At 36.0% G+C, this 25,458-nt stretch overlaps 1 protein-coding gene across 2 annotated transcripts in view; it reads left to right on the top strand.

Moving 5' to 3' along the window:
• The window catches only part of DLC1 (DLC1 Rho GTPase activating protein), a 212,967-nt gene that overhangs the window by 67,477 nt on the left and 120,032 nt on the right, over positions 1–25,458 (top strand). For both annotated transcript variants that reach the window (XM_010574536.1, XM_010574535.1), the window contains one exon: positions 14,046–14,079. In XM_010574536.1, coding sequence (XP_010572838.1) covers positions 14,046–14,079 — 34 coding nt within the window. The remainder of the gene's footprint in view (positions 1–14,045; positions 14,080–25,458) is intronic.

Here is a 25,458-nt window from a genome sequence, read left to right as displayed (position 1 = left end):
GGGGTGGGGGGTGTCCCTTCATCATAATGTCCTAAAAAATTTTTTTTTTCTATCTGGTTTATTTAAATTAATCTACTAAATTAATTTACTGCCAAACACTTATGACCTACAGCCTGAATCTATCCTGAACATTTTAGTCTCCTGAAGATTACTTATTTTAACTGAATGATAGATAATTGCTTATAAGACACAGAGATCAGACTAGCTGTTCTGTTCTACTTTGTTACATGGAATTTCTGTGATATTGGATCCAGGCTCCTAAAAGCTGAAAATACTCAGGTGGAAATTTTGATCTGTCTTATTAAAAAAAAAAGAACAAGACCAAAATAGAAAACCTTGGAGAAAAGATAATTAAATTATTGAAATTCTTGAACTTCTAGAATACTTAAGTATGATAAACAACTTGCAAAAGAAATAGGAATAACAGCGAGTAACAATTTTCAGTACTTTGTAATTAGTGATGGTCTTAACAGAATTTAACTGCTATCAGAACACTGAGATTTTCAATAGCAGCTAGAAATCTGTAGCTGCTGCAGCTTTTGTATAGCTTCATATGAGAGAACAGAGTTCTTGAAGATAGAAGCTATCTGTAAGTGCACTTCATAGTAATGAAGTACTAAAGCAATCTCTTGTGACATATTTTCCTTAGCCTCACCTTCCTAATAACTTATTTGTGGAATTTTTAGCATAAGAGGAAAAAAAAAAATCAGGAAACTTGCTGCAGCATATTTGTTCGTATGCCAAGCTTGTTCCTACATATACACAAAGAAGTCCTAATTTTCTCTAGAACTAGATAAATAGATGCTTCTAGTGCCAGTATTTCAGGACTGCACTGGGTTAGTGTGAGTCAGTTAGGAGTATTCAGGTTTCATAAGACACATACCAATCAGGAGAGCGAGTGCCGAAATATATGGTATTTTGTGTAGAGTTTATTAAGCTGAGAGTTTGGATTATTTAGCCCTGTTCAAATGTAGCTTTGAAAGTATGTGCACTTGTAAATGCTGTCATATTCTCACAAACATAGATTGAGTTTGCTCAGACCACTTGGAAACCCATGAAAATTTCTTATTACTACTTATGGCAACACCATCTCCTTCTGCTGCTATTATTTGTTTTCTTGATGTCTGTGGAAAGTACTTCAAGACAATCTGTCATATATCTGCAGCATCTGTAAAGGTATGCTTTAAGCCAACATCTTTTCCCTGCTTGGATTTCAAGTTTGAATTTATGCCTTTCTTTGATGCCTTCTCAAGACAATCTTACAATTTGTAGTTCTATAAACCAAGCTCAGTACACATAGCAGGAGCTATTTCAGCTTCCATAAGTTCTCTGTGTGTCAGCATCCCAATCCTTTGTTATTTTGGGGGCTCCCTGAAATCTCACTGATTCTAGTTTTCACAGAATTTCATCTTTTCCTCAGACTGCGTGCAGAGCTGCTTTTCTATGTTCAGGAATGTTTGGCATTATCTTCCCAACCATTTTGTCGTGCATCTAAAAGATGCATCCAGATGCCATTAGGAGCTCAGAACAAATGAGTTCTCTTCTCATTCTAAAAACTCTAAGAGATAAGCTGGTTTTGAACTAGATACCCTAGCTGAAGATGCCAGTTTTAATGGTTTGACAGTTTTGAATGATGTCAGTCCAGCCAGTTTGCAAACCATCTTACTGTCTGCTCTTCCAGCTCATACTTTCTCAGCTTCTAAATGAGACTGCTTTGGGAGACAGTGTATAAAGTCTTACTAAAGTTAAGGTATATTAGAGTCACTGCTCTCTTCTTGTCCACGTAGCCAGTGATGAAGGCAAATCAGGTTGGTTGAGGGTGATTTGCTCTTAGTAAATTGATGTTGATTGCTCTCCTGTCACTCATGGCTTTGGAAATGGATTTTAAGGTGTGCTCCATGATCTTTCCCTGGACTGAAGTGAGCTGACAAGCTTAGAGATCACTGTGTCTTTGCCTCTTTTGAAGATGGGTGTAAGTCTTTCTCCAGCCATCAGGGACACCCCACAGATATCACGATTTTTCACCTATGTCAGTGGCCCTGCAATCACATCAGCCATCTCTTTCAGCATGCTTGGGTAGACTTCATTTAGCCTCACGAGTTAGAATACATCCAGCTTCTCTAAAGAGTCCCTAGCCTGTTGGGTCCTCATTTTTTGGGTGTCCTCTCTTTCTAAATCATGCCAAGCCCAGATGTCAGGGCGTAGGATTTGCCTGTGAAAAGTGAATCAGAACGGTCTAGATTTTGACTAGACTAGAAATACAAAATAAGGGGAAAATGAGCATAAAAAAGGCAGACTGAAAAATCTTGATCCTGTTTATCTGTACTTTGGCTTATTTCTTTCTCTCACTCTGGTACTACTAAAGGTTTTTTTCTTTCAGCAGCTGCAAGGTGATAAGTAGCCCTCCACTGCTATCAACACATTTATTCTTAAATCGAAACACAGGCAAATATAAAATAGAACTTTCATCCTATACTTCTGTCTTGAGAGACATAGCAAGGTTTTGCAACTTGCTTCACACACAGAGTATTCCTTCCTTGTCAAGTTCAGCATGCAAACATTGAGTTTGGAAGGTCTCAAGTACATGGGTGGTCAAGGGTACTGCATTCTTCTATTCTTTCCAATGAAAAACAGGCACTGGTAGAAGGATTGGTACAGTGTTGTTGTTTTGTTTGTTGGTTGGGTGTTTCATTTTCACTAAGCCTTATTTCTTCTTACTTTGCTGCCAAGACACAAGAAAGAAATTGTTTTTTTAAGAAAGCCATCTACCCTTCCTGTGGCAACGATGTATTTTAAATTTACATACAAAACTAAGGACTAATGTGGGTGGAATTAAAATTTATATTTATCCTACTCATGTAATTCTTTTCACAAAATCTTTTTCATATGAAATACAGCTATTTTGTCAGAAATCTGCTCTGCCAGTCTGCAGACTATCTGCTTTCAAAAAAACACCTCCTCTTTTCATATGGTGAAATGGGATTTGTGGCTTTCTACAGTTCTTTGCACTATCATTAATGGTCAGGAATATTTTTAAATGCTTGTGAAATATTGGTTCTAGGAGAGTTGAGTGTGAACATAAGATATCAGTCAAAAGTGTTTCTGCAGAAAATGTTTCATACTTGTAATAGTCCCTCTTAACTAAAATATGGAATAATTCAAACTCTCCTCAGGGGACTGGTATTGGTATGAAAGCCAAGAGCGTACTTGGACTCTTGTGTGCTGTTTCCCTCTGGAAAGTTTTGAAAGCTTAGAAACTGTGAACTACATTTTTGTAATATGCCACACAAAGTTTGGGAAAGTTGGAACAATTCAGAAAGAAACTGTACTATTAGGGCATGATCCTGGGGAAATACAGAAAATGACCAGCACTTCACAGAATTGGACCCACTTACTACTCCAAGGATCTGCAGTGCATCTGTCTGCAAGCCTGAGTGAGATTTTCATGGGAATAGCGTGGGAACACAGACATTGATGAGATACTTCTTTGCTTAGTGCCTGCAGAAACCAAAAATAAAATTCAGAACAAAATAAATAAATAAAGTGATCCTGAAAGAAGACCAATTTTAGAACTTCTGGAAAAGGAAGGAGCTTAAAAGGGCTGTCTTCATAGCAGATGTAGCAATTAGTAAAAAAAATGTATATAAAGCCTGGCTTTTAATAGTAGATTTTATTATCTTTTATACATATCCATATATGCACACACAGAACTGTGCCTTTTAAAAAGGAAATGGACACAGCATAGACAGGAAGATTATGAGTCAGGCAGCATCAACTTGAGCCTTCGCTTACTGGAGTAATTGGCAAAGTTCCTACTGACTTTAGCAGAATTGTGCTCTGTATCAGTAAGATTTTTTTTTTCCATGAACTAGAAATATATCATCTATAGAAAATAATAATGTTTGGAACTTATGTTAGATAAATGAATGGCAATATTGAATATCTCCGACTTTTAAGTGTCCCATAAAAGGAGTATATTAAAAAAAGGTTTTTCAGACAGAGCATATCCTTCACTAGCTATGCTTAGCCATTGTTTGAATAGAAAATTATTATACCTGTTAATTAAGATTAAAAATGCAGTGTCATTTTTATGATTTAAGGAGCTGTGTCTACTTTTACACCCACTGATTCTAACAATCAAAATCTTAGAAACAAGTGGGCTAAAATACAGAACTTCTTACTGGAAAATATTTTGATATCAGAATGCAAGCTACAGAAATACATAGCATGCTAGATGATTTACAGTTAAAAAACTTAGCAATTTTAAGAAAAAAGTGTGTATATGTTCAAAAGTTAAGATTGATCGATTTGTTATGTGTTGATCTTGTAACATACTACACTTTTATACATAATGCATAGAAAACTTTATCACAGAACAATCAGAAATCATTGTAGCTTTTTTTTGTAGGTGCTTGAAAGCCTCCAAACATACCATTTAATGGTAAAGCAATATTATTTACATTTTAAAGATGACAAAAATTAGGTGTTTGTAATATTTGTAACTAGCACAAAGATTGTCCAACTAGTATTCTTGTTCTAATACCAGACCATGACTATCCCCAGTGGTCTTATTCTAAGAAAAGTAATAGCTAGCCTGTCATCTTAACCATGCAGTAAGCTCATCCTAACTTTAACCTGCAGCATATATGGCTGGGCCTTAAGGTGGTGAATGGAACGCAGAATCCCCCTCAGTCAATTGCAAAGCACCCCTCCTTCCTCCCAGGCTTTTGAAATATGTCGGCAGCATGAGCAAAACTTCACAGATGTAAGAGTACTTCTATTGGTTTCTGGATTTTTATGACATCAAAGATCCTAGCTTGACAGATAGTACCTGGGAATAAAATGGGATTACTGCACAGAGACGGAAGATGTGTAGCGTGTGTGTTGTCTGTGCCAGTGTCTGTCCATGTGAGTACGTACTATGAAATGTTAGCTCAGGCATTACTGAGTTAAGCAAGGTGTTGCAAGACCCTAAAGAAATGTAATAGGAAATAGTCATATCACAGACCTGGAGTAGCACTCTTACTGGTAATGCTTCCAGCTGAGGAAAGTATATGGCAGATGAAATGTGTATTTCTCTGGTTTATTAACTGTACCAGAGGAACCAAGCTTTTGGTTATATGAGCAAAGGAAATTTGATACTCAGTTTGACTAGAGTTTAGATATTAAAGTAGAAATGGTTATAGTTGGGGTTTTTTTCTCAAACAAAAAAGGGGGATTTAGTTACAAGCATTTTAGCATAAAACAGCTGTGCAGATTAATGTTTTGTTTTCCGGAGAGGTTTTTCAAGGGCTTGGGGTATTTTTTAGAACTTTCATTGTTGTATTTGGATTAAAAAAACTACTTTGTGTCATTTCCTTAGGCCCTTTTAGGAGTCAAACTCCTGTTTTGTTTCCCAGTGATAAAGAAACTCATCTTTACTTGTTACATATTTTCATTTCTTTTTTCTGTCTTCTGGAAAAAAAGGGAGTTGTTTTCATATAAGCAATATCTTTCCAACTTTTTTTTTTAAATCAATTATCTTGAAAGAAACAGAAGTTCTTGAATGAACTAAAAAGCAAGTTTTCTTACTTTTTCACCCAAAAGATATCTTTTTGTTTTACTGCCTCTATCTGTCACCCACAACCTTGACAAGTGCTTAAGGGTTAGCACACTACATGTGCAGAGAGTGCTCAGAAGAACTCATTTCATTTCAGCTCTCTTTCTCTTGGATGACCTAGAGAAATACTGACTTAGTAAGGTCACAGTAATGGTGTTTGGTGATTTTTAAGCTCACACTCGCTACACATGTATGTTGGAGCAGGAACAAACAGATTCCAAGAATATGGTCAATTAAGCAAATGAGATCCAGGTAGAATATTTTAGTGTTTATTCCCTTTCTTTCTACCTCCTCCTGCTACCCAAGACAAAGCCACTGTCTTTTTGCATGCTTCTACTCCTTGCCATTTGTCTTCTCCTCATAAAAGCAAATAGGGTGGTTTATGTTGATCTGTATTGCTCTATGTTTTAGTAAACCAAGAAGAAACATGATAATTATCACATCTAGCAGACTTGGTGATAACTTACTGAAATGTATTAATTTGGCACTTACTCTCTTATGCTCACCCCTGCTACCTTCCAAAGTTAGATGCACTCTTTTCCACAAAAAAACCACCCCACTGACTCTCCCAAACCTGTCACTGTTTCTGTCTGGCATGCTATCCCCCTCCTCTCTCCATCATCTCATGATTAGCACCACTATTATGTGACTCTTCAGCTTCCTGAGTAAAGAACTACAATGTTCTGCAAAAAGTAAAGGTTTCATCATCATAGAAGAGATGTAGCTTTTGTAGTAATTTATTCTTTTACGCCTGGAATAAAGCCCAAGATCAAGAGCCTCCCTGAGGATCTGCTTTTGATCCTTTCCCACCTGTTCCAACAAATGTAATATCACAGTGACTGAATTCACATCAGACTGTGAGCATAAAGATTTGTGCCAAAACATACATACCATGTTTTAAAAACTAGTTTCTTGGGTTTTGCTTTTTTATTTAGCAAGAAAACTCTAAACAGTTGTAACAGCCTGCTGCAGCTAACAATGGGAAGAATAGCCAGCTGGGTTAGCTGCAGAGATTCAAAAGAGCAAACTCACACAGGATCAGAGTGTTAGTAGGTGTCAATAGTTGCTGCCCTCCCAGTAGGTGTCAATAAGTTGATACAATGCTCTACACCTGATAATCTTTTTCAGAACATAAAGATGAACACAGTGAGGTTTTCCTTGATCAGCATAAATACCAATCCTTCATATATAATATTCAAGAAACTCAAATATTCTTTTATTGCTGCTAACCTGAGTGAGATCTGAATCCAGGAGACTAACATTAGTAGAATTCAAAAGTGTAGATGGCAATCAACCATTGGATTTGGACTGACCTCACAGAAAGATTATTACAATCAGATTGCTCATTTACATATCCGGTCATTTGTATTGCTAACCTTTTCTCAGTTAGCTCATAAACACACAGCTTCTGCATTACGGCCAACTCTGGCACTTCCAACAATGAGATGACCTTCCTGATTTTCATGTCTGCACCCTTCAGAATTGGTAAGAGTGGCTTGCTTTTCTTGGGATGAAGGGTAAAGGGCTCCTTTTTTTCCTTTGAGGTAGCTAAGGAAAGACAAGAATGGTATGATTTTGTTGGGTTTAATTTCCTCTTTTGTGCTGTGAGTAGGTGCTCAAAGGTATTTGGTAACTTAGAGTCATCCTGTAAAAAAAATTAATTTCTATTATCACATAATTGAAATAATTTTTTATTTACATGAAACATGGACTTATTCTAAGGTTGTAAGTATTGTATATAAGGAGATGATAAAAGACTGAAATCACCTGGGATTCCTGTCAGCCATGTAGAAGCATTCCCCAGATGTAAGAGTTTTAAGGCAAAAGCACATTTGTAGACATTACATGATGTTGAAACAAATGGGAAACATGAGACTTTAATTATCTTTTATTGCTGCCTTATAGAGCTGGGTGCCCTCTGGTTCCCAAGTAGTTCAGCTTTGCCAATGTTTCAGGGTTTATTGATGTGTTTGTTATTGTAAAAGGTTTTATAAGATAAACATTAGCTAAACAAATGACTTCTGAGCTTGGGAAAAAGCTCTCTATGTGTAAATGAACCCTAATAGAACCTCTGGTGATTGATGAAAAGCATGACCACTCTTGGGGCTGCTCCAGTTCTAGAGGTAGTGTGTCACATCTCAGCTTTGGTGTTAACATTCAAGTTATGTATCTCTTCCCTGAAGAAAACATATGTTTGGTGAAACTGGAGGAAGCATAGGTTTTGTTATTACCAAAATCTATACAAACGTTCCTTAACATTGAACTAAAATTTAACTGACCCCCCCTTACAAGTACTGTATGACCACCCCAGTAATTCAAAAGCAGCTCAAGTGGAAATAGAGTTCCTTATCTGGTGAACTCCTAGGAAGTATCAAAAATAAGTTTATTTTATGCATTTGTTTTTATTCCAAGTTAAACCCTGATATGCAAATAAACTGAGGTCTAACAATTGTTAATTTAAAAAAAAAAAAAAAATGTGTTTCACAAAATCCATGATGGTAACTCTCAGGATATTCAGGAACTTGCAGCAGCTGCTCTGAAGACTTCAGCATCCCTAAAGAGAAGGGACTTAATTCTATATTATGGTGAAATTCTACTTAATGGCCTGGACAAGCTGCAGACAGGCTGTTGTCTTATCTATCGTATAAACCAGCTGTATGTGGTCCTGACAGATTTCAGAGCGTTGGGAGCTTACCCTGATCTATGGAAAGTCTATAATAACACCAAATAGAGCACAAGACAATTATCCTGCATCTTTGTTTTGCGTTTCCAATCCAGCAAGAGTCACACTCTGCCAGCTGAATGACGAAGACGCAGGAAGTTACTAGACCACCCCAAGTGCAGGCTCTTGGCAAGTGCCTCATGGAAGGAGAACTGCCAACCATCCAGCACTAACTAGAAGGGGTCTCTGTGCGTGACCTCAGTGGCATTAAGAGGCTCAAGCAAACAGAAATATCTAGTCAGAAAACAAAGTAGATGGGGAGAGGCATACAACTGGCTGGAGGAGAACATATGCAGGCAAGCATACAGCTTTGTATTTCCACTAGAACTAAATTCATAGTGTTGTCATAAACTTAGCAGAGACCTCTGAATGTGACATTAATTTCTTTTTAAAATTGAGTTAATTGATGCAGCTTTATTGTTGTGGGGATTTTAATTGCCTTCTGCTCTACTTCTAGTAATTGCAATCTTTAGTAAAATGAAAGACCTCAAAGAAGAAAGACCTTGCTAAATTCCCCTTCTAAAGCTGGTCTGTCGTGAAAGTTGATGGTTTTGATTTTTCTCTTTCCTTATCCAGATGAAAAAAAAAAAATCAAAATTGTAAAAATTGTGGAGAACTGAAAACTTACTTTAAAACCTGACAAGTTTAATAAATTAATGTTTTGTAAATAATTCTGAATTATAAACTAATAATTCTTGGTTTTTCTTCTACGTTATTGCTATGATTTCAGATCAATGCTAATACCAAAAGATAATTTTACTTTAAATTGTGTAGTATTTCCAAAAGGGTTTTCTACATGTTTACTCTCTTAATCTGATTCATTAACAGGAAATGCTTTGGTTTCAAAGAACAAAAATTTCTGGTAGAGATATTTATTCAATATTTTGTTGTAATGGGGATATAACCGAGGAAATTTCCCATTATGGACTGCAATATTTCCCTAATTTCAAACCATCTGAATGATTGTGGATTTTTTTCTTCTGTAAAATAACCCAGTTAATTTTAACTACTACTTATCCAAATTAAGAAAACTGGAGCATACCTTCTAAATAAAATAAAATGTCTATTTAAAGACTCCCGATGATACAGAACATGCACTGTTTGATGAGAAATTACATAATGCTTAAAATTTGTTTTCTGTCTGAGCGTTGTGGACCTCAGTTTTCAGGTACAAGATTGCTCTTATTTACTGGAATAGAGAGTTCTCTGTCATTCGATTCATTAGTCCTTTCTTGGTAACTGTATATTGTGTTGATATTACCTCCTTTCTTTCTTTCTTGTCAGAAGTTCAGTAGATAGCTCTTCTTTAGAGGATTTTAGATTTTTGTGTGTTTTGATGGTTTGAGTAGAAAGAAGACAACAGAGATATATATTTTGATCTACATAGTGGTTTCTGGTCTTAAAATCAATGACCCTAATTAAAAACTAAATATAACATTCATTTTTATGTTTGCAAGCTTTGGAGGTTGGTCTCTTCTGCTCCTAATGCGATATAAAGCTTCCATTTTTTTAGAATAGAAAGATGGATTTGGTCCTGAGGCAAATCATTTCAGTGAAAAACACAATTCTTACTAACCCTGTTTTGCATCCAAAAAGCATCCACGAAGGTAAGAATTTAGGCCATGATTTTAATTGCAGGAATAAAAGGTGATTACCATAAAAGCACTTCCAAAAATAAGGTAGGGGATTTATAACAGCTTGAGCTCAGCAATTGTGAGTCACCTGGTCACAATTATTATGAAGGCTGGATTTTCCCTTTCCAGTCAAATCCCAGTATGCTAACATTTACCCTGGAGTTTTCCCTTCACCCTGGACAGTAGAAGATATTATCTCCACCGGCAAAATTGTAGAGAAATGCTTGCAAATCAAGATGTATCAGATCATTAGCAAGGAAATTTCCCAGCATGTCTATTCAAATGCATATCTGAAAAAAGACCGAATAGCTGACAGCCTTCTATGATGGAAGAGCTTTGTAGAATATCTATCATCATGGTTGGACGGCAGCATTGAAAATGTGATTCACATAACGCCAAATGCACTTTATCTTCTGTAATCCAAAAAAAAAAAAAAAAGCAGAACCATTATTCTGGGGAAAAAATATGCATTTAATGGCTTTAAAATAAAGATGCTATATCTTGTTTGCAAAATTGAAATATAGACTCACTCCAACTGGTTTATGAGATACTACAACAATAAATAGATGTCATTAGATCCTTATTTCAGAAATTGTATGTTACATGCTCCTCTACAGTAACTTGCCAGTTACTGTAGTTACAAACCTCTGCCATCTAGTGTGGCCCTTTGCAGACAAGTCAGTCATAATAGAGCTGTTCGTGTTATGTGAGTGCAAGGAAACAAAAAGATAGCTAGTTTAATTTTGTTCATAATGGTTTTGTCTGCAGGTTTGGAATCAGTATTAAAAAAAAAATACATATAGCTTCGCACTACAGTTAAGGGAGAGCCAATGTTCAGGTCAGACTGGATGTGCTTCAGCTTTTTACAATGGCGGTCTTGCAGCTCAGCGTACTCTCATCGCTGCTCCCAAATGCACTCTGTCTTCTTTGCAACTTTAAAGAAAAATGTCCAATATAGCATTTTACATGCACTTTACAGTCATATTTGCAGGTATAATATATTTACAGGGAATCGGTTGCAACACAGTAAGGATGCATACAAAAATTTTCAATATGACATTTCAAGTAAGATTTTTATAGGTTAAAAATCACATTCTCCAATTTAAAAGTAAATCCTGAGTATATTTCAGCAATGGTCTGATAGGGATTTCCCCTCTTCCCCCCCCCCTTTTATTTCTTGGTGCTGCTAAAAGCACATATCATTAAAAATATAGAGAGGAGCCTGACTTTGGGGAGTGTTTGTGAAACCTGTGAAGAGGGTGTAAGGAGGGCATGCGCCTGCTTTTTTAAAAAACACATGTGACCCGATCATGTGGAAATTGTTAGTCGAGTTCTTCAGTTCTGTGAGGAGAGTGAGAAATAACGTGAAGTTACAGTGAACCCATCTGGCCAAGCAGGAAAATCCGGTTTAATTGCTCCATTGCCAGAAATGTTAAATCACTTCCTGGGAATGCAATTCATTTGGAACATATGGAACTTGTTGGAAGAAGGTCTCCAGTGAATTCAAAACCGTACTGGAGATGAGAGCATTTCTCATAAGTAACAATCATGTTTTCCCACTAGGCAGCATGTAAGCAGTATGGGTAGCTGTATTAATGAAAAACTAAACCAATAGTAGGACCATCAGAGATCTTGTTGAACAAGATTTGCTGGTGGTTTACTTTATTGTAAATTTTCAAGAAATACTATGTTCATTTAGGATTTTTTTTCTCAGCTTTTAAGCAGCAATAGAACATTCTGACAGAATTTTTAGCTCATTTTACATCTCGATTCAGCAAAATTACACTCTGCTTAGGAAACAGACATATTTCAAAGTATTGTCCAAGATGTCTTTGTACTTTGTGGCTAAAGAGGGTAATTTTGGGGAGTGTTTTTTTGTTTGGCTTGGGGTTTTTTTAATCAGGGACTTTACTATATATTTTAATAAAATAGTAAGATTTTTAATTTTTCTGTAAACTAAGCAAATCTAAACCTTTGACTAAAACCATATATGAGTTCTCTTTAAAATCTAAGGAATTAATGAGTAAGACTTACTTGCTTATATACATTATTTTAAGGAAAACCTCTTTCATAACTGTTACAATGGATTCAGAATTTATAAGTATGCTACAGTACCATGTTCTGAGTCAAGCATTCATGTTATTTATAGTTTTTACAGTGAGAAGAATATTGATATTCTTTGGAAATATATGCTTCTTATTCTGTTCTAAAGAAATGATTTTATTTTAATTAATTCAATGCTACTATAAGGGGGGATTTAGAGATAATTTCTTTTTTCATTTTTGACTTGGATTCACATGACTTTAAGAAAATATTTGGCTCTTGGAAAATGCTATACTTTTTTCTTGTGCATTTAAACAATAAGACCAAATTAGAGAAAATTAGTTGTTCTAATTTTAAAAGCACATGAAGGAAATGGAATGATGTTTTGCTGAAAAAAAGTGGGCTAAGTCTGATATCAATAGAAGTGAGGCAATAAACAGAAATCTCTATATTTACATAATGCACTATGGGGGACCTGGAGTAGTGAAAAATGGCGGCGACAGGTAGTCGCCGCCATATGAGTTCCTTCTAATTATTCTAGGAAAATTTGTGATTCTATCATTTTGAATGTATTTCTTTATCTCAGTGCTCTAGTATTTTTATTTTTTTTTTCCTATGCACCTGACTTGATTTTAAAATTCTTACTTTTGGTAGTTTGTGTAATCCACATTGGTGTCTCTAGCATCAGTCTTAATGAATTGCTGCAAGATTTCTACAGGAACGTAGGAAGTACTTTTCTCTCCGAACCTCATTCTACCTTTAAATTTTCTGGAACTTATAGTGCTTCTTCATCCTACTTGAGAAGTACTAATTCTGTGACTTGCATATCTGCCCTGAGGCATTATGGTTGAATGTCGAACTCAAGCAACAGATATTTAACTAGTCAGAGTACAGGTGAAACAAAGAATCACAAAAGTATTCTTATGGCTATTACCAATCTGTAAGGTATTTATTAATAAATATTGTCTAAGACATGTTCTAGTTGAAATTTTATACAAAATATCATCCAGGAAATGCTATAAAATACTATTTTATATAGCAAGACAAATCAAATCCTGAAGCAAAATTTTTAAAGCCTATTTCAGGAACTCTATAGAAAGTCTGAAACTAGTTGTTTTGTGATTTCTGTCCATCACTCTCCTCTTTCTGTGAAATCTGCAGCAGGAAAATGTGCTGAATAAAGGCTAGACTGATGAGTGAAAGGGATGTAAAATTGATACCTTAACTCACATGGCAACTCTGCCTACATTGCATACGCAATCTGATTTCTCATCCAGCCTTCCTTACCTTTATTGTATCTGCACATTCTTTAGTTCTGCTTAGATGTATGCCATATAAATTCCATTTTACTATTCATCCAATCTAGAACCTACTTATTTTAGGAAAAATACACCCAGAAAGTTCATTTGCATTATTCTGAAAGAAAAGCATAATATGAAAGATTTTTACATCCATTGTAAAAACAAACAAACAAAAAAAAAAAAAAATTTTCCAACTCCAAAAACAATTACAGCCAATATGAAAACAATTCTATTACTTGTCTCTGAAAAATTGTATGAAAGGTAAGAAATAGATATGTTATAGAACAACATACTTGTGAGCCCGAGTCCTAACTATATGGAGTCAATGGCAGAACCCTACTTGAGCTCTGTAGAAGAAAGATTTGGCATTTTAGTCTCATCTTCAGGCACACAGTTTTTGTCTTCACTCCTTCAGAATTATTTAGCAATTTCCCAGCGGAATTTTGTGGGCAGTTATTCTAGGATGATTGTTTCAAAATGCAATCATTGGAATATCTTATTAACTCCATCTCCTCCCTTCTTTCCTAGTCCTCTTTTTTTTTTTTAACAGTAATTAGTTTCATAATAGATTATAAGATACTCAAACAGGAACTTTTTGTTTCTCTCCAGAGTGCTTAACACACTGATGCCTCAGTTCTTTCTAGACCTTCTGGATGCTCATAAAATCTACGTTAAGATTTTATAATGTTTCCCTAATAGTGGTTTGGTTTTTTTTAATAGTGGTATCATTTATTTTTTTCTTTCAGGCTATGCCTGTTATTTCAGAGAAGGAGAAGGCTGGTGAGTAAATATCTACTTGCTTTCTTATTTCCTTGTATTTGTTTTGTGGAATACAGTGTTACTTAACTAAGTGATAAAAGATGGGCTTCAGCTGTGGGGTTTTGAATGTGCAGGATTACAGACCTGACAAATGTCTGTGTAAAAGTTATTCTTTGTTACCTGAAAAGGATATTTTCTCTTTCTGAAAAGCAGTCCAGCTTTCTGAGTGATACTAATAAAGATGTTTGAAACTATCGTACAAAGTAATGGGTTGAATTGCAGCTGCCCCCTGTATGTCAGTCTTCTTCTAGATACTAACTTGTTACTTGGTGTTAAAATCTATTTTGATTTATTTGATGTCTCAATCAACAAATGCCAATGGGTTTGTCCAAGTCAGTGGAATTTCATGACTTGGTGTGAACTTTACTGTCTGTCTAAGTATGGCAGGAAATTTCAGTTATCTGGAGTATTTCACTGGAGATAATAATTTATATTTTGTCTAAGTACTTTCAGAATATTGAAAGGTTGTTTTTCTATTTTTTTTTTCTGTTATATACGTTCTCTGAAGACTATATACACTTTGGTGTTGGTATGTGAAATCTATTAGTGATTGTCTGCTAGACACTGTCAAATGGGTTTATTGTGACAAATACTAGGGAACGCTCCACTCAGCATTATAGATCTCTAGAATCTCTGTTGTTTTCTTCATCATTTATTGTAGTTGATAATTTGCTACTGTACTTCAAATATAGTTTGAAAAATACCTCAAAATATTCAAATGCCATCTAGCATTCTGATTTATGTCTGATTTTTGTTGGTGACATTTTCTTGCATTATCTTGGTTCTGATTACTTCTTTCCTTTTGCCTATTAAGGGAAAGGAATAGGTTAAAAAAAAGTTTCTGAGAGACAAACCCAGTGCTAATCAGTACTGTAAAAGCTATGGAACTGTCTTGTCCATATGTTGTCATATGCTGTCAGGATGTTGCTATTTTAGCTGTTGACACTCATAAATAATTCCCAAACTGTGACTCTCATTTAATAAGCATTTTCTTATAGATTTTGCAGGTGGTATTATTTGGTATTTCTTTTTCTGAGGCAGTTTGTATTTGGACACATCCTTTAAATTATGTCAAAACATGTAAACTGATTATAACGGGCCCTACTATTTGCAGCTGATTTCAAATACTTTGTCAAGCAGCTATGCAACATTATAGGGTTTTGTACATCTTTAGCAATTATGTACCATACAAGATTAAAAGGTCTCTGAAAGTCATTAAAAATCTTCAGGGCATAGCGATGTAATGACCCCAGTTTTATGCTAGAGGAATAGGGCTGCAACAAGTGTTTGCCATAGCTAATGGCTTGTAAAATCAGAAATAAAACCCAAAGCTCTAACCGTACTTCTTCAGTGTCAAAACTACTTATCATGTCAGTGTTGATGATGGTATGAAATACATTTATTTTTGACATACATTTTATAACCCATACATATGCATATGAATCTCTGTCTCTTTTCCTTTTTCCTGCCCAGACTTCATTGTTTTGGTGGGGTTTTTTTTGTGGACAGCATTATATTTAATATTACAAATATTAGGTAGAACTTCATGCCATGTAGAGTCAGTCTGCTGACATTATCATGTACATGAGCACAAGCTACACTGTGAATGGAAATGTGGTTGCCTTTTAATTGGTTTTGGCTTTTGCTTAACTCTAGAGCTCAGGAGCTTATGAGGTTATGGTTTTTTGGAAATATTAAGCATGCATTTGGGAGATGATTATTTAAATCAGGCCTATTGACTGAAGTCACTTGGTTCTAGGGGTAGTTAGTGCCATTTCTTTCAAATGCAATTGGATCTTGATTCAGACATCCAGGTCTCATGTTTTGCAATTTAACTAGCCTTTGTTTGATCATTGCTGCTTACACTTCACCAGATAAATGACATTGCATAAGACTCATGAATGACAAAGCCATAAGCAAGATGTGAAAGCCCTCAAAAAAAACCAATAGCATATTTACATGTCTGCTGTAAGAGAACAAAACAAATACTAATTTTGATATTTATTAGGAAATACCAGCAATCCAACTCTTTCTAGTTTATATTCTTACAGACTCAAGTATGTTACAAAATACAAAAAGGACTTTTTTATTTTACTACTGACAATGTTAATAACACAGTAGGTAAAAAGAATGGATAGCATTGTATTAAAATTAGATTAAAAAGGAACTCAAAATGTCTAGTCAAGCATCTTTTCTCATTCTGAGAATCTGAATAATTTCTTGTAGTTCCCTCTTTCCTACTTAATATTATTTCGTTTCATCTGGGACTGGAGTGAGAAATACAAGAAAGTAAAAAGGCTGTTTCTGGTTCAGAAATTCTACATACATAAATAAAAACCTGTTTTTACAAGACTTTCTATTATGTAGATTCCAGATACTTTGATACTTTCAAATGCTTTTCCTATAGGCAACGATACATTTAGATCCTTAAATGGACCAAGCTGCTTAAGCAGCTTAGAAGTTCACACATTACTGATTATGTTTATAGCAGTTGTTACTCCTTGAAATGAAATATTTTCTCAATTTTATATATTTTCCAACATGCAGTAAATTTTGACTACATCAAATACAAACTTTCAGATGGAGTACTTAAAAAAAAAAAAAAAAACAAAACCCCACACTATTTTTAGGTTTAGAGCAAAGCCAAACATAATCTGAAAACATTGCTGCTTTTGTCAATTAATAACTCAGGAGTTGCATAACCAGTTAATTTTTTTTTTTTACAGTGGAAAGTGCAGTAAAACCTGCAATTGCAGAGTCCCTTTGGCAAAAATCTATAAATGATCAGTGTATTGAGCAGAACATCAGTCATGCCTAACTGTGTACACTATTGCTTAAAGTTGTGTGAATTGCGGCTTTGCAAATGATGTACTGTGGCATCAGCTATTTCTAAGAAATGCATTTTTAAGAAGTCTTAATATTGTTGACATTTCTGGCAATGGTGAAAAAAAAAAAATTCAAAAGGGCTTTTTTAAGGTAGAAGTTAAGATCAAGCAACATGCACAGTCAGGGAAAATGATGGCTCAAGCCAAGAGATGACTCAGGGCTGGGACTATTGGCACCTAAATCAGGAATGCAGGCCAGCAACCAGCTTCAAAAGATTGTTTTTTTCAGATGCATCCATCTTTCTTTTGGGTAATTTAGGTAGTCCCATGCCTTTACTTACCTTGCTGACTGTTGTGACTTTTATTCTCAAATTCTGTCCGTGAGCTATGAAGAAATTTGAAGGATGGAGTGTTCATCTCACCTCTCAATAATGAAGGTGTCTGTCTCGGACTTACTGGTGTTGGCTTCATTTATAGTCTAAAAAATAATCAGCATATGAACCTTTGGTTCACCTGGCTATATGTCAGCATTTGGTTTACTGATGTGAATCACACGAGACTTCATGAATGGCATTGGTTGACTGTCCAGTAACTGTAGAGTCAGGATGGCTTCTAACAGAGATGCCAATATTCAGTACAACTAATCCACAGTGAGGTTCCTAATTCAGGGCTAACATCAGTTTCTGGAGCGGTGTTCCCAAAACAAAGGTGAAATGTAATCGTATTCAAGTATTGCCTAAATCTCTTTGTGGGCCTACTTAATGATTTCCCAATTTATTCTCAAATATTTGTAGGTAATATTGAACTCTGTTTGTGACTTAGAAACATTGCTACAACAGAGCCAGTGGGAGAGGCAGAGTGAATATCCACATCTGGTCAGGGACTAGCACAGCTTATTTCTTTTGAGGTGATGAAACTATGTGCTATCACATAAACAGGGCTGAAGGTTTAGTCTAGCCCTAAATAAATATTAAATAAATATTAACACCATTGGTCCATAATTTCCAGCATTATAATAAATAAATTTTTCCTGTGCATAAAACTGCCCTGTGGTATTTTGGTTGAACACACATTTAGAAGAGTTGCTGCTCTAAAAATAAAATAAGCAGTTTTTAAGCCATTGAGTACTACATTTAGTTTTTAAGTACAAACTTGGATCAATTACAAAGCACAGAACACATGACTTGAAATAAAAAAGCAAGTGGCACTACTCATCTGTAGCAGTAAAAATTCCCTAGCAGAATAGCAAGTGAACATGCTTTTGAGACCTTTCATGATTCTACCAAAATATTCCCTCTTGCTTTAAAGATATGCTATGGGAAAAGTGCACAACCTCTTTGGATAAATATCAGTACTCTCTTTTTAGAGAGGTCTACTTCAGCACAAATAAAAGTGTCAGTCTTTGACATGGAGTAGAACAGATTTGATAGCTCATTTCTCATCTGCATTTTGGTGATCAGCAAGCGAACAAGAGGATAAAGTATTAAGCACAGTCAAAGACAGCAGCCTTATTGGATCTCTGGCCAGTGTAAAGTGTTTGAAAGCTCCCCAGTGTTAGTATTACAGTATGGGCCTAGCAGTGAACAAAGTCTCATTTTTTTCTGCATGTCCTCTAGATTTCTGGTAAAGATACAATTTAATAAAGTACAGGCTCAATGTCCTTTGGTGTTAATTACCCTGGTTGCCTTTGATTCACAAGGAAGACAAATACACAGATGATTAAAGGGACCTTGACGGCAGGGTATTTCCTCTCAGACTCTAATTGTTGGTGTCAGGCAGCGGAGGACACTTGGTGCTCGGCCCCATGGTGAGATGAGCTGCAGAACAGGAGGTGATGGAGTGATGACAAGGGGGGTCGGGCCCGTCTGTGAGAACTCGCAGCAGGAGGACCTTGAAAATCCAGTAGTGACAGGTTCACTGTCATTAAACAAGGCACATAAAAGACCAACTGCTTGGTGCACTAGGTAGAGAGCTCTTTTAATTTCATTTAATTTAACCACAGCTCTAATCAAAAAGGAAAAAAGAAAATCTTCACTGGACTTTACAAACATGTTCTAGATCCAGAGAAATCACTTCTTTCTATGAGCGGTATCCACTGGATGCTCTGTTTTCATGGAGTCATTAAAGGTTCATCCATACATGACTTATTTTGAACCTAGAGCAAACATTAAAAAGTTTAATCTGACTGGCTACAGGATATCAGTTTCCACATAAACTGGAGAGAAATACAAGTTAACTGGCACAGTTACTAGTTTTCTGGCTGCTTTACAATATCTCTAGACAGCATTCTAGAATAAACTGGGCAAAATGAATTATTACTTGTTCCTTTTTGTAAGTATTGTATCTGGATTTAGTAGAACAGTCTTATTAGTGTTTTTGTGAGACCGTAGTATAAAGAACCAGTGCCTAGCGAGGTAATCTTTCTTTTACTGTTGATGTTGCAACAGTTATAAAATTTGTTTTAGCTGAGTGTTTGCTTTCTAAATAAAAATGTCAGGTGAGCACTCACACTTCAGTCTGTCATACTAATAAACAGTTACAGAAACTCTGCCAGAATATGCATGGATGTCTGCCAAACACTAACAGATGCTAATAGATATATTTTTATTCCACTGTCATTTATTTCATTACTAGAAAAACGGTTTGTGATGCCAATAGATACCAAAAGCTGACATTTCATGCTAAGATTCCTGATGATGTTTAGTCATTGGGTTCTTTTTATTTTTTCTAAATGCAGTAAAATAGCTGATGTCATGATTTTTGGTATTCGATTTTTAGTGGCTTATTAACCACACACTACTGTAGTTGTTCTTCTGAATAAATTACTTCACTTTTAAAAGTCACACCATATTCACTGTATGCATGTGGATATAAACACATAAACTTTAAAATGCACGTAGCACTGTGCAAAGCCAAAGTCTCATTAATCTTAAGGTGCCATGGCCATTTTCTTTAGGTTTTGGACGAAACAGTAGGTCCTGGGACTGCAGCTTTTCTCTGAAAGTCCACTTAAAACCTTGCTAAATGCACTGGAAGCAGGATGGCCCCTAAAACTCTTCATGATTGTCTGTTGTATGTTACTTTCATGAGTCTTAAAAAGTGAAGGGTAGGGCCAGGTAGCATGAATGTTCTCTGAGGGGGAGCCAGCAGTCAAGAAGGCTGTACACCATTGAAGAAGGACACAAACGTTAGGTCCTGTGCCTGAACAGGAAAATTGCTGTTTTCTGGAAGGCTAGAACAAATTCCATTAAATTACTGCATAATAATAAAGTACATCTGAAGTATCTGAGAACTAACAGAACCTCTTGTGCATCGAATTCTTAAATATTTAGCCAGCTTGTTTTCTTATTCCACCTGCATTAGTATGGGCCATCAGTATGGACTTCCTTTTATACTTCTTTGGAAGAGTTTCTTAAATCAAAATATGTTGCTGTTATCTTCAAAGACATTTAATTTTTTTCGTTTCTTTAATACAGTCTTATCTATTTTGATCTTTAAAATACTCAGAAAAGCTTAACTGAATTATTTTAGGCCAATAGCAAGGATAGGCCATTATTTTTACATTGCATTGGTCCATGTCATGCACTTTAATGCTTTTGCAGCTATGATATTTCTCTAGATTCTTTCATGTTTGTGTTAATTGTGGAAACAACTTTTAAATTTTTCCTCAACAAATATTCAAATGTTGGTATTCACTTTAGAGAAAACAAGCAGTGCCTCGGTGCCTTATATTCCTGTGATGAGCAATTGAATTTTGATTTGTTTGCTGGTTTGCTGCCTTCTTTTAATTTCTGTTATAGAATTACCTTATTCTAATCAAGATATTTCCCTGATAGGAATAAAGATGTATATAGTGCCAGCTGCTGGCCATCATGCTAAACCTTTCAGCTGTCCCTTATCTGTCCAATCTAATGTGTTTCTAAGGCAATATATACTTTCTTTGTTAAGGCAAGTTATTTTATCCCAGGAACTATGTGATTAGAAAAAAACCAAGCATTAGCATTGAAGTCTTTTAAACATATTTTGACACTAATATTATAAGTTTCATCACAGATTGATAAGTTCTAAGAATGTCTCTCATAACAGACTTCATCACCTATTAGTGAAACACAGTTAAACAAAGGATAACTCAAGATAACTCTCTTGAAAGGGACCTTTGGAGATCCTTCTTCCAACCTCCTGCTCAAGCAGGACCAGCCCTGAGGTCAGACAAGGTTGCTCAGGGTTTCATCCAGTCCGGTCTTGAAAACCTCCAAGGACAGAGCCTGTGTAACCTCTGTAGGCTACCTGCTCCACTGCTGTACAGTCTCCATGGAGGAGACAGTTTTACTTATATCCAGTCTGATCCCTTCTGGTTTCAGTTTATGCCTGTTGTCTCTTGTCATCCTCACATGCACAATGTGAAGAGCCCAGCTCCATCTTCTTGTTGTCCCCCCATGAGGTCCTGGGGAGCTGCTGGTAGGACCCCAAAAGCCATCTCTTCAGGCTGAACAAGTCCCACAGCCTCAGCTTACAGGCCAAGTGATCCAGACCCTGACCAGCTTGGTGGCCCTCCCCTGGGCTTGTTCCCTTTTATCGATGTCTGTCTTGTATTGGGAGAATCCTGAAACTAGACTCAGTATTGCAGATGTGGTCTAACAAGCACTGAATAGAGGGGGATAATCCCTTCCCTCCTTCTACAGGCCATGGTTTTATTGATACATCCCAGGATGCTGCCAGCTCTCTTTGCTGCCAGGGCACGCTGCTGGCTCATGTGCAGCTCGCTGTCTGCCAAGACCCCAGGGCCTTTTCCATAGAGCTGCTCTCCAGCCAGTTTTGTATCATTTATTTATCCACCCTTCCAGACTGTAAAATCCCAACTTGCAAACAAAAATATTGTGGGAAACAATGTTTCATGACTGAGCTCTTTATTGTCAAAGTAGAATATGCAGCAGAAGGCTACTGAATTTGTTACTTTCAGTAAATTCAGTTTAGTATTACATTATAACTAATTATAATGTGCTCACATTTTAGAACACCACCATACAGACTATAAACTGGTACTCAGTGTATTCTGGCTAGTGTCATATATTTAATCTTAATCGAGTTGCTTTTCAGTATAAAGCTAGTTATCAGTTACACAGTGGTTTGGTAGCATTTATATTACCCAGCCCAAACTGTGGTCTCTTATTGTATTGGACACCAGAAACATTCTAAAAGAAGTAGTCTCTGACCCAAAATAGCTTTTAAATCAAAGCAAACATGAACAAGTTGTTCTTACTTTCCTTTTTAGGCTATAACAAGAATAACAGAGAACAGTGATAACCAATTAATCAAGTTATTTCTAGCCTAATTTTGTTCACACTGAGTTCATGGTAAAGACTTGTGTTGGTTCAGATGAAATATAAACAAGTTCACTTGGTCCTAATTGATACTGACATGTAATCATTAGACCATGGTTTCCAAAGTAGTGATGTGACTGTTGATTTGGAAATCAGGTGATGAGCTTTCTTTTTCAGTGTCCAGAAATAGAGTCAGCTTCTGAAAAGCTGAGGTGCCCAGAGCCAAACTTTAAAAATAACTTTTGGCTACATTTTCACAGTTATTTAGGTACCTGAAGATGAAAAACAATCTCTCTGTTGTGATACCTGCTTATTGTACACCAATTCCCAGTAAAGGTTATGTTTGGGCAGTAAAATCTGCACATGGCCCAGAATTATGAAGGTACCTAGTCATTTCTGAAAAATTTAATAAGCTCTTCTTTACTTCTTTGGGTTCCTAGACAACATTCAAAACATCTGTAAGTTTATATTATGCTTCTGTGTTCATATTTGAAAATAGGACTCATACTGCTAAGCTGTTTCAGAGTTGCTGAAGATAAACCTAAGAGCTGAACAATTTTAAATCATCTTTAATATGAAGAGCTTAGAGCACTTAAGTAAGTGTGGCAAGATAACATTTCTCTTTTTGCATCTGTTAAAACAGAAGGGTAAGAAATGGGTTCAGTCCCAGATTACCTGGGACATGGGCTTTACTCCACAAAGCCAGCACAGGGTTTTGCTGTTTATATATTTTAGGTACTTACACTCACACTTTAAACTCCTGTCTTTTTAGAATAAAAAGCTCCTTTTCACAAATCCTTAGGGAAAAGAGAGAGGTCTTTGATGTTTGATGAGAAGTCATGCTTGTTTACATTCCTCCAAGGACATGCTGAAAATGCAGGTGAGAGACACCCAAAAACACAGTTTGGATTAGGCACACCTGGAGGCAAAGTGTCTTCCTGATGTAGAACCATCCCTGGCAGCACAGTGATAGGGCTGTATGTAACTGCAGTGTCACAGGTTGCTCAGACTGGGTTTTTTTTCCTTGTTAGAGTTGTTGACTTGCGCTCTGAATGCCTTCTGGTATAGCAAGTGATGCTTGAGAGAATTGCTGTATCTGCTTGTTATATGTCCAGCCTGAGCAACTAGATCTTTTATTGTCTATAAACTCAAAGATACTAACCATATCTGACAAAAGGTGTTTTTCATTATCTTGAAGATTTTGAAATACCTTGTGGTATCTAGTCATCAAGTTTAGCCCTTGTCTCAGATGTCCTCTGCAAATACTCTTGTAAAATTACATTGCTTTTGCACCTATCAGGAAGTGGCAATCAAATCAAACTCTGATTGTCTAGCATATGGTAGATGCCATTGGTCTTTAAAACGCACCAGTGTATGATTCTTAGACACAGTCAGTTGCCTCATGCAATTGTTTTATTGCCATCTTCAATCTACCTTTGTGTTGATTTTGGCTATTAGTGAATCTCCCCTTCATGACATTTTAGGAAAGAATCAGATAACTGCACGAAATTGTTGCTTAATTCATAAGTATTACAAATAATGAAAGAACTGAAAACCAAGTTTATTGAATTTGTTTTCAATCAATTGACTTGCATAGAGCACTGTTTACAGAACAAAGCCCGTGCCTATACTAGAAATATTTTGCTCTTGTAGTTACCATGGGAGGCTCTCAAAGCAGGGATGAAACTCCAGAATGTTCAGAGAGTGCCAAGGACTTATTTTCATGGTATAGCTTTTGCTAACACTTTTGAGTGGAATAGCATTTTTTGTGTCAGCACAAGTGTGTTTTCAGCAGGGCTCTATTTCACATTCATAACTGATATACCCTCTCCTGCAAAATTTTAGTGTATTATCAGGTTAATCAATTTTATCAGGTATCATTTCATCATTATCAGAGCATTTGTGGCAGGACAATGTTTGGAAAGTTGGAAGAGACTTATGGGATAATCTCTAGTTTTCCTAAAATTTCTTTCACCCTTTTAGAGGAAGATCTCAGACTTGTACTTTTTATACAGATCACCCTTACAACTTAAGTGTGGCTCTGTTTTGAAGCATGGATCCAGAGTAGTATTTGTAGGAAAAATGCCTTTTAGCAGCCATTCAATTAGCTATTGCAGGATCAGACAATAACAATGGGTCAAGTGGAAGACTGTTTCTGGCACACAAGTTAGAGTAGGATTCACTGCTAGCTTGGAAGCAGTACTGGCTTCTTCAGTCAGGGATTTTAATACCTGCCATTCCTTCCAACAGTAAAAGTTTTTGCACCTCATCTCTTTTTTTGTCTCCCAGTACAATAGTTGTCCATAGTTGATTACTCTGTGTTGATAATCATTTGACATTTATGTGCAATTGCTTGTCTGTTCCTGTAAAAGAATGACAGGACATCAAATAAAGGTGGCAGATTCAAAACAAACAGGGGGAGGCACTTCTCCATGCAGTCTAGAACTGAACTATGGGGCTCAGTACAGGGCAGATGACAAAATTTTACACAGGTTTAGAAAAAGTCCAGACAAACTAACAACAGAGAAATTGATTAGCATAACCATTTCCTGAATGAAATAAATGACAGTCTTACTACTGATTTTCATCAGATTTACCCAAATCATAACCCTCTATGTACCAATTCAAAACTTGCCCAGGATGTTGAAGTAGTATTGCAATATTTCCAGTGGATAAGTCACTATCCAAATATTGAAGGAGTTTTTAACGTGTCAGAAATGGTATTTTGTAGTAAAAATGTATTGAATATTCAGCCCTAATATGCACACTGCATCTATTTTTATTACATGAGTGTTTCTTACATTTTGTAAGAGGCATGTATTTCCTCCAGGAAAGAGTACCAACTACCCATCATCAAATTAAGAATACTGTATAAGTTATACAGCAACAGCAAAAGTCCTCCACGTGTTAGGAAACTTTCTAGCAGTAGCTAGAGGGATCTTAGAATTTGTGGAAATCAATCAATAATCAGAATACAGTAAATCAAGGCAATTCTTCAGCTGAATATAGAGCAAAGAAAAAAAAGTACGAACATATCTCATAAGAATACAGAAACACAAACATAACCTAAGACCGTACTAGAAACTGTGGAGATATATATCTATATAGAGATATGTTACAGTTGTAACCAAAACTGGACATTATTTTGTTTTTAATGAGGAACTGGACATTGAAAAACTAACCAAGAAAGGTTC

This window comes from Haliaeetus leucocephalus, unplaced genomic scaffold, assembly GCF_000737465.1.
Source record: "Haliaeetus leucocephalus isolate CR32 unplaced genomic scaffold, Haliaeetus_leucocephalus-4.0 Scaffold439, whole genome shotgun sequence".
NCBI classification, from domain to species: Eukaryota; Metazoa; Chordata; class Aves; order Accipitriformes; family Accipitridae; genus Haliaeetus; species Haliaeetus leucocephalus.
Note: the sequence above shows the minus strand (reverse complement) of the source record. Positions and strands in the feature narration are given on the sequence as shown.